General features: G+C 44.8%; 1 protein-coding gene across 1 annotated transcript in view; it reads left to right on the top strand.

Moving 5' to 3' along the window:
* LOC106814806 (cytochrome P450 2U1-like) overlaps positions 1 to 6,680 on the top strand; it is a 12,134-nt gene extending 5,454 nt beyond the window's left edge. The window contains exons 3-7 of the mRNA XM_014819159.1: positions 1,311 to 1,522; positions 1,959 to 2,104; positions 5,087 to 5,311; positions 5,711 to 5,926; positions 6,239 to 6,680. Coding sequence (XP_014674645.1) covers positions 1,311 to 1,522; positions 1,959 to 2,104; positions 5,087 to 5,311; positions 5,711 to 5,926; positions 6,239 to 6,417 — 978 coding nt within the window. The 3' untranslated portion in view covers positions 6,418 to 6,680. The remainder of the gene's footprint in view (positions 1 to 1,310; positions 1,523 to 1,958; positions 2,105 to 5,086; positions 5,312 to 5,710; positions 5,927 to 6,238) is intronic.
* Positions 6,681 to 10,717: the final 4,037 nt, after the last annotated feature.

Here is a 10,717-nt window from a genome sequence, read left to right as displayed (position 1 = left end):
ATATGCTAACAACATGAGACAAGAACGATGCTGATCTATGACTAGCCTCCAGAATAACTCATGGCGAAGAAGAAAAACTTACAGTACAATAATCTGGAAACGAATTTAGCAGGATGTGAATATAAGACGGATTGGGCAGAGGTGTTGCAGCCCTTGGCTCTATAAACTTTATGCGTAGACCTCAGAATCGCTGCCATATTGCTTAAAGAGGTTTTGCCGAATAATATCCTTATGGAACTCCACAATCTGCGAAAACATTATGGATTGATCTCTGTTCTATGTTGGGACGGTAACCCGAAGCCCGTATGCGCTACCACTTTGGAAGTATTTTAATAATATTATTATTATTATTATTATTTTTATTATTATTATTATTATTCATATGTCATGCTACATTATTTGCATAACGATAACAAATACTTAATGTGGTAAGAACAAGCTGTGAAATTAACGATTTAAGAGATTCATTGTTTCTCCATGTCGGCTTGATACTTGAACGTATAATATCTATTCACATTGCATTAATAAAAGATTATACGAGTCCACTGGCTCTGTACCCCGTTTCAATAGTATCTCGCAAGAAAATAGTGCTCCTACTCGGTTGCATCTACAATCTGATAACGATTAAATGTAGTGGTTTCTAGTAGTGTAATGTAACTACTCTTTTGCATATAGTCTCTCGCGGTGGGTGCATATTGTACTGTACTTGTACTGTACTGTACCACCCTGTTGCATCTAGGATGATGCAATGAATGCATATTGTAGCGTAACCACCCAGTTGCATCAAGGATCATGCAATGAATGCATCTTGTAGTGTAACCATCCTGTTGCATCAAGGATCGCTCAGTGATTGCATATTGTAGCGTAACCACCCTGTTGCATCTAGGATAATGCAATGAATACATGAATCATGTAGCGTAACCACCCTGTTGCATCTAGGATAATGCAATGGATGCATGCATCATGTAGCGTAACCACCCTGTTGCATCTAGGATAATGCAATAAATGCATGCATCATGTAGCGTAACCACCCTGTTGCATCTAGGATAATGCTGCATTCATTTGATGCATCCTAGATGCAACAGGGTGGTTACGCTACATAATGCAATGAATGCATGCATCATGTAGCGTAACCACCCTGTTGCATCTAGGATAATGCTGCATTCATTTGCATCATGTAGCGTAACCACCCTGTTGCATATAGGATAATGCAATGAATGCATGCATCATGTAGCGTAACCACCCTGTTGCATCTAGGATAATGCAATGAATGCATGCATCATGTAGCGTAACCACCCTGTTGCATCTAGGAGCTGGTGACGACGAGCGTGAGTAACGTGATCTGCAGCATCGTCTTTGGCAACCGCTATGAGTATGGCGAAAAGCAGCTCGACGATCTCATGCGTGCACTGAACGCTTTGTTCGTCCTGTTCGAAGTGACGGGACTACTCAACTACGCGCCCTGGCTACGTCATATCCCCGGCTTCCGCGGCCAAGCCGCAGAGGTCAAGAGATACTTTGAGTAAGTGTGCCGTGCGTTCGTTAGGCACTGGTTGAAATTATCAACGAGCTATTTTGTACGAGATGAATTGGATGAGGTTATTAACAACAAAAATGAGGCTGGGAAAGTGAGGTGAAACATGGCATATTCTAGCCAAATAACAACGTTATTGTGATTGGCTGCGACGTCTATCACGAGGAAAATAATTATGATCGTGTGTGTGTGGGTGGGGTGGGGTGAATAATATACCCCTTGAAGCCTAATACCTAGAATGATACCTACCTTGAAGCTAGCATATATATATATTGATTACCCGTCATACGGCACACAAATATGTGCAGTTGTTCCAGAGCAAATCGGTTAACAGAACGCGTTCGTATAGGTGTTTCTAGAATTACTGTTTAGTGCCAGTTCTTACGGGTTATGTATGTGGAATGTTTACTGCTCGCTACTGTAGAGTCATTCACGGCGTGCTGAAGCAGCAGATTGCTGCTCACCTGCTCGACTACGATGAGAGCAACATTCGAGATTTCATCGACGTCTACATCAAGGAAATGCACAGCGAGCATTCGAAAGGGCGACACCAGAGCACGACTTTCAATAGTAAGCCGCTATATATATTAACGACCTCTAACGCTTTTACGTTGCGGTGGTGGGTCAAGGGTTTAAACAAGTGTTCCTCTGTATAATATATATCTATATGTTCAGTATAACTGTGTTAAGCCCGTATATAGGGAACTAGGTTGCTCAAAGGCCGAGTAAATACCCGATCAGTTGATTATTTGTATTAACCTATTGCATATACATATATATATATATATATATACATATATATATATATATATCATATCACTCCAGTCATTTACAGTACGCACATCCCAATGGTGCTGGCCCTGGCGCGAATAGAGCGGATCTGTCAAATGTGTAGCCACGCGAGCCCACGTGCCAGCCCACCACGCGTACATGCCTTGCAGCGTGGTTTCGAAATCGCGGTGTCTCGGCACGTACATCTTAAACATCGTCTTATGCACGCGTCGCTGAGATTTGCGCTGCAGACGCCCGACCGGCGCCAGTCGTTAGCTCTGCGAAGAGCCGGTCTTGGGCCTTGCTCATGCTCGGCTCGCGCTCGCATTGTCCCGCGCGTCTCACAAGTGCGGCTTTTATTGCCAGAGCCGGAGCTGGTTTCCCTCGGGCAACAGACTCGTGCCGACTGCCAACAATTCCAGCGCGCCCAATGTTATCTTTAAAAAATTCAGACTAATCTCACTCTATTTAAATTCGAACGTACATATGTCTATACGTCTACACTTATTCGCGCATATATATTCGTGCATGTGTGTACGCGTCTCTCTCTCTCTCTATATATATATATATATATATATCAAGTGAGATATGTACTCTCTATTATGTACCTCTGAATCATATATACATTAAATATATATACATTATAAATACTATACTAATACTAAAAAATATATATATATATATATATACGGTGTACAGGTATGTATAGCCGGTGCACGGAGCGAAAGTCTAGACTATTTAGGTTCTGTTTTCTCATAGCTTCTATATTGTCGTATTCTTCGCTTGTTTATTTCTTCTTTCTATCGACCTCGGCGGCGCGGTTACGTCTACGCCACAGAGCTGGTTCCTTCTCTCCCTCTCTCTCTTCTCGCACCGCGAGCGCCGCACAGCTTTTTCACGGTCGAATTGAAAACAGGTTTGCATTCTGCCCCCGTCTGCATCCGAACAGAAGAATCAGCTGAGACCGTTTTCTTGAATGAGTCGGGCAGTCGGGCTCGAATAAAAGTACCTGGAGGTTGAAATCACAAGTTACAATGGGTCCCCCGGGAAACCGGGCCACTTGTGTATGGCTAAGGTTGTGCGCCGCTCACCGTCGGGTCAGCGGTGGTCGCCCGTATATACAGTGTTTCACATATCCGAATGCCGGGCGCAAGTTTGCAATGTAAATCGCACATACATACATTCAAGTTTTAAAACCTAGGGCGAAAGAACGAGCCAAGCCGGGTATGCTTAATTTGGCGAAAACGGCGCGCCGAATGCAATACCGATGTCGTCTAAAATATTCTCGCTATTCATGAGTTTATGAAACCAGCCACATAGAAGAGACGAATGACTTTCTCCGACAATGTGCGCGCACAAAGACCTAATGAAAAATGGATTATAATGCTCCCTGCGAAACTACGAAGTATTAACCCTGGCGCACACACACTCGTAACGCCACGTAACCATTGAAAATTGATTTCGTATACGAAAAAAACCCACGTCGCCGCTCCCGAATTTAAGTTCCAGGAGAACAAAAATCGGTGCGCTCGTTTGTATAGCCTGTCTTTCTAAAGAAACCCGAGCCGCATCATTATATCGTTCGAACCAATCTCTTGACGCCACATTGGTCTTGTCAACGCCACGAAATTATCGACCCGAGTGTGCGAAATACTGTTATCACCGCTATCGCTTGTACGCCGAGTGAAAGAGACAAACCAGCACTGGTATGCTGCGCGCCTGCACACACGAATCCGAGGGCAACCCGTGTCTGGCGCAGCGTTAAGCGAGACTTACTGCATAATAGTTAAACGTCCCTTCGCGTCCGATTACGACCGCAACAAGTTCAAGCCACGACAATCGCGCATTCAGCTCGCGTTTCGCACAATGTGGGAGCTCTTCCGTTCAAACAGACAGCGCACAAAAGTGCGCGAGTAATTGGGTACTTATCGTCGTTGGCCCGACGACAAACGACGGCGTGTATCTTGTCCGTCGATGGAAGACGCCCAGTCGGCCGCGGCAAGACTTCGTGGGGCGATCCCGCATTGTGTGCGTGCGTGCTGGCCGGGGCGATAGCGCGGGGGCAATGTAAACACGAATTTTCCGAAATCTACACGTCTGCCGGCTGCGAGGTTAGCAATCTCGACTGTGTATCTGTTATTGTGCGTGTGCATATATGTGTGTAAGGAAAACATACATGATGCATCTTACACGTTCCGGCATGACACAGAGTGCAGACAAATGCAGCCAATTGACCCTAAAACTCCCCCGAAAGTTCGAGTGTACCAAAAAGTAAACCAAAAATCAACTCCAAACAAGTATATCGTTCCATAATAGGGATGAAAAGACATGCTGAGAATGAAGATAATCATAGATACACTTAGTCGTTAAATGCTACTAACCTTTAAGGTTCACAGAGGGTATAGTGGTTATTTAAAAAGTAATAAGCAAATTCAGGAAATTGAATAAGTGCAACGTATAACAATCTTACACAAACCCGTATAGCGAATCGAATACCGCGAGAGCAAGGTATTTAACAAGAGAGACTCGTAGTATGCTATATGATGTACAAGCAGTTGGGTTAGCCATATTATCTTATTATGATCACATCATCTTGATCACATGAATAATGGTCAAGTGCAAAGCGCATTCATTTCCGCACGTTTTCCTTATCCGTTCAGTCGCTGGCGGCGACCTGTACTCGGTAACTGGCCTGTAGTCTGCATCAAGGTTGTGAGCAGGTGAGTTTCTTATTCTTCAGTTCTTCGCAAACGATCCTAAGTGCGGCGCATTATTTTTCAGTGGAAGAACTATTGTTTGTCGTATGGGATCTGTTTGCGGCGGGTACTGAGACAACGTCGACCACTACGCGCTGGGCGATGCTGTTCATGCTCAAATACCCGGATGTCTGCAAGAAGGTGCAGGCAGAAATCGATGACGTCATCGGCAGAGGTAGAATGCCGTGCATGGCTGACAAGACCAAGATGCCTTATACGGAGGCGACGATCATGGAAATCCAACGCTTAGGTCAGTGAGCATGTCGTGAGTAATCAGTCAGGAGCGCCAATACATAATATACTAACATATATATATACACATACATAAAATTTATGTATGTGTATATATATGTTAGTATATTATGAATGTGTTCAAAAGGTTTCGTATTGTAAATGTGATTCACGGAAAATAGCTTCTGTGATCATACGTGGCTACAAATGTGTAGAAATAAATGGGATTTGAACCTAAAATTGTTCTAGATAGCTAAACGGTCTAAACCTTATGGGATTCGAACGTAATGTTGATAACGTCATAAATATGCTAGCCAATCAAATGTGGTGTACGGTAAAATAGCGAAAGTAGATACTCTGCCGTATACGGTTAAATATCCACTGCGTTTCTTGTGTCCGTATCTGGAACACAATATAGGTACCATCGTGCCACTAGGAGTCCCTCATTCAACATCTGAGAAGGTCGAGTTCAGGGGCTTCAGCATACCCGCTCACACGCAAGTTATTGCTAACCAAACAGCCGTGATGCTAGATCAGACATACTTCCCGAATCCAGAGAAATTATCACCCGAGAGATACCTCGACGAGAACGGCAACATTACTAAGATCGACGCCCTGATTCCATTCTCTATCGGTACGCAGACACACATACAGATCGATGGATATGTATTACACACGTCTTATGTATATAGTGATGTGTATGCGTGTAACATAAAGTTTAACATATCAACATGCTGCATATAGGAATATAACTAGACATTGTTTGCGTTGCAATTTTTCTCTTCTGACCTCGCCGTTTTCACTGTTTCCTGTTCACGCATAAAGGAGAACAGAGTAGCTTCTAACATAGTTGCATTAAAAATAGAGACCTCTCACGCCTGTACGTTGGAGTTACGCATAATTATGTATTGAATATGTGATAATTATCGTGACATGTAAATTTCAGGTCGCCGTGTGTGCCTTGGCGAGGCTCTGGCCAAAATGGAGCTATTCCTGTTATTCACCAGCATATTACAAAACTTCAATCTTGAGCTACCAGGTGGCGTCACAGAACCATCTCTTGACGGAATTTTTGGGATTACGTGGATGCCAAAGGCCAATAAAATTCGTTTTTGCATGCGTTAGCGAGAACAGGCTGATAATTAATTTCAGAAGATTAATTTAAAACAAAAATCGAATCTACTAAAACAATTGATTAATTTTAGATTACACGAAACAGAATCGGGATACAATTTTATTCGCCCATAAAGCATAATAATACTGATGGATATACACAACCTCTTCGCTAGGTGGCACCACATGACTATCAAGTGACGACTGTCGAGCAGTGTGGTCGCTGTGTTGTTGTCTTTCCAATAATAAATAGTCATCCTTATGAAACAATCAAATAATATTACGTGTTTTATACATGATGTAAGCGTACCCAGGAGTATATCTTAACACTCACAGCGGTTGAATTATAACAAATCAGCCACCATTTTACATTGTTCAGTTGTCACTCTTTTGCTCCCCTCTCGTCCGTTTTGTCCCCCACTCTATGTTTCTCTTTCTCTCGCTTCCTTCCCCTCTCTGTCTTTCTTTCTCTCTCGCGCGCTCTTTTCTCTCTCTATTTGTCTACCACACTCTTGGCCTCTCTGTCTCTTTTTTTTACTATCTCGCTCTCTTTGCCCCTTGCCCTCTATCTTTCTCACTCTCTCACTCTTTCTATCTTTCCCTCTTTCTTTTACTCTCCCTAGCTCTTTTGCTCACCTTTCGCTTGATCACAAATGCTATCTCACTTCCTCATCCATTTCGCTCATCCACCATCTCTCTCCCTCCCTCTCCCCTCCTCTCTCTCTCTCTCTCTCTCTCTCTCTCTCTCTCTATCTGTCTACATATCTCTTTGTCGCTCATTCCCTAGTGTTCGCTCAAACCTCGCTATGCGTGTCCTGTTGTGTTAGGATTGTCCGATGCGTACTATTCACATTGCATGCGCGTAACAGACGCGCAAATATCAGCATATCGCCCGCTGTGAATAAACCCCGCCAGCGATATACACGAGGGCGACGACACGACGTCTCGTGACGACAAATGTCAGCGCGACCCAGGACGGCGCGACGTCGTACCGTACATTCGGACCATTATACCGAGAAAGCTTCCGACTATTTGTGGCTCTACGTTAACGACGATTTATACGGTGGCGATGACGATGGCGATGACGGTGGCGATGACGCATGCGCGTGACGCGAGACCGAGACGCCGTAGGCTTAAACACGCTGTCATCGTTGTCCTCGCTGCCCGCGTCTCTCTCCCGCCGTCGAGCGCCCGGAGTATAACCGGGATGACGTGCCCGCGAGCCAAGGCGCGTCTCTAAAGCTTTCCCAGAGAAACCCTTTTCTCGCTGCGCCTGTCGGCGGCGAGCAGCGTGAGGAGCGAGAAAGAGCAGTTAAATGAGCCGCTGAGAGAGAGAGAGCACGAAGAGAGGGAGAAGGAAGAAGGAAGCGGAGTGTGAGAGAGAGAGAGAGAGAGGAAGAGAGAGAGAGAGAGAACGAGACGAAGAAGGCACAGCAAGAGAGAGGAAGAGAGAGGAAATGAGGGAGGGAGACTGAGAGAGAGAAGGAGGGAGATAGGCAAGGATGGAGGGAGACTGAAAGAAAGAGAACGGCTGTGCAGAGAAGAGACAGCAATTCCATAGCCAGAGAAAAAAAAGACAATAAAACCGTTCGAGAGAAAGCAAGGAAGAGAGCAAGGGGGAGGAGGGAGGGAGACTGAGACAGAGAGAAGGAGGGAGAGAGGTGAGGGAGAAGGGAGAATGAGAGAGAGAGAGAGAGAGAGAAGGAGGGAGCCATGAGAGAGAGTTATAGACACAGTCAATTCCATAGACAGAGCAAAGGCAGAGAATAATTAAAAACGTGCGAGAGAGCAAGGAAGAGAGAGATAAAGAGAAAGAGGGAGCAGGCAGAGAAAAAGAAACATACAGAGAGAGAGAGAGAGAGAGAGAGAGAGAGACGAGACGATAAGAGAGAGACGGAGAGCGAAGAAAGAAGAGAATGACAACGAAAAGTCGCGCCCTCGCGAAAGTTCAGAAATGAGAATAAAGCAAGAGAAAGATTGGGGAGAGAGAGAGTGAGTAAGGAGAAAGAAAGAGGAAGAGAACAAAAAGTAGGAGAAAGAGTATAAGAGCTGAGTGAAAAGAAAAGAAAAGGAGAAGGGAGAAAAGCGAGGGAACGAAAAAGAGGGGGACACAATAGAGTTGAGGTGAAGTGAGTGAGGCGATAGATGACAGCTGATACGAGGGGTTGCACTGAAGGCGAAAAGCGGAACCTCGAACCCGGCACGGAATGACAGGAAACCGCCGCATCGGCAATTATTTGCCTTTAGGATGAACGCGCCCGCTGCCGGCGCGCCGCCCCAACAAATGCGATCCCCGCATGCGTCCTAACGACATCCTGGCCGACCGACGTGCAACGCGACGTAATTTACTACGTGCCGTCGGCGCGGCGTCATTGTTCATAGCGCGAGCGACTAGCAGCGTTGACGCTGGCCGCATTCTCAACGCCCACTTAGCTTCCGCGGTACCGCCAACGTTATCGCGCCGGCCAGCCGTGAGCGTTGTACGTGTGTGTCGTGTGTGGTGTGTGTGGTGTTGTGTGCTGGTGTGTGTGTTGTGTGTGTGGTGTGTGGCTGCTGTGTGTCGTGCCGTGGCGCCTGTGTGTGTGTACGTGTTGTGCTGTGGGGGGGGGGGGTTGTGTTGGTGTGTACGTGTGGTGTGGGGGTTTGCTGTGTCTGTGTGTGTGTGTTGTGTACGTCGTGCGTGGGGGGGTTTGTGTGTGTGGTGATGTGTGTGTGTGTGGTGTGTGTTTGCCGTGTGTGTGTGCGTGTCGTGCCATGCCGTGTTGCGTGTGGTTGCGTAGTGCGTGTGCTGTGTGCGTGTGGTGCGTGTGTGTGTGTGTGTTGTGTGCTGTGTGTGGTCGTGTGTGTGTGTGTGTATGTGTGTGTGTGTATGTGCACGCGTGTGTGTACGCGGTGATGTGTATAAGCAGCAGGTAATCGCGGGGGTTTATGTATATAGCGCGAGAGTCGACGCGTTGGGAGAGAATAAAAAAACACAGGTAATCCCATCGTTAAATTCATTCGGTGACAGGTATGTTAGCAATATCCTCGACGATAGGATGTCAGTTGATGACCCGCACCACAGACTCTCTCTCACACAGGCGCAGTGTAGCGCGTCGTTGCTCACCGTATATGTATGCTTGCACCGCGTATGCGAACATTAGGAGATAGCAGGTAAATAGTCAGAAACGCGCTATATTCGAGTTTTTTATGCAGTAACACAAATATTTGCTGATTGAGTGTAGTACGGATCTATGAAGAGGAAAAGGAAGATGATGGTGAATAAAAGTATTATTAAATTTGTGCCGCGAATGATAAAATGTAACTGAAAATAAGGAATTGGACGAAGAAGAAGAAAAAGTAGAAAAAGAATAAAAAGAAAAAGAAGAGAAAAAGGTGGAGAAGAAGAGGAAGAAGAAGAAGAAGAAGAAGAAGAAGAAGAAGAAGAAGAAGAAAAAACAGACAAAGAAGATGATGTCGGCGTAGACAGTCTAACACGAACACGCTTTTATGTAATGTACATATACAATGTAATTCGTAGTTTACAAGAAATAGCATCTTATGATACAAACGTCGCTGTCTCGGCTGCATCATTCAGCGCGCAATCTAGCTCTAATTATAAAAATATATAGATATAGCATATACATATATAGAGAAAATAGCGCAGTATAATAGCAAATAAGCAGACTGTGTAGTAATCGAAATCGCCTACCACAGAAGCAGAAAACGAATAGACAGTTCGCGCACGCCGTAGCAGCGTATAATGTCAAAATCTATCGGTGATAAATTGGAAACTAATCTATAATTTCTCTAATCAAGATTCTTGCACTATCTGTCAAGACACGATGTACGAGCCGTTTCTCTCCAAGACCATGGGCGCCCCAATGTCCCGTGTGCAATCTTTGGCATTCCGCTGTAGATGTGCCGGCCGAATACGCCAACTCGAATAATGTTTCGAACCGGATCCGACTCTGGCCGGACAGTCTTTGGAAACGGTGTATAAATGTACAAAAAATATTCTTCGCGATTATTAAACGTCGACAATCGAAGAGCAATATTTACATAGCACTTTCGTAGCATATTATACTTCTACAAACAGTAAACATATAGTTTTCTACGAGTTGCCCGTTGCCTATACTAAGGGTAGCAATATCATACACACACACAGTAGTTGGTGAATTCGATGATAAACTGGCCGAGAACTACATATATATATATATATATATATATATATATATATATATATATATAGAAGTATATTATATAGTACGTAGTACGTATAGTAGTACTAACGTTAACTTACGTACGTTACTTAACTAAGTTAACGTTTACC

This window comes from Priapulus caudatus, unplaced genomic scaffold (genome assembly GCF_000485595.1).
Source record: "Priapulus caudatus unplaced genomic scaffold, Priapulus_caudatus-5.0.1 Scaffold982, whole genome shotgun sequence".
In the NCBI taxonomy this organism is placed as follows: Eukaryota; Metazoa; Priapulida; class Priapulimorpha; order Priapulimorphida; family Priapulidae; genus Priapulus; species Priapulus caudatus.
The sequence above is the reverse complement of the archived record's forward strand: the minus strand, read 5'-3'. Positions and strand labels throughout refer to the sequence as shown.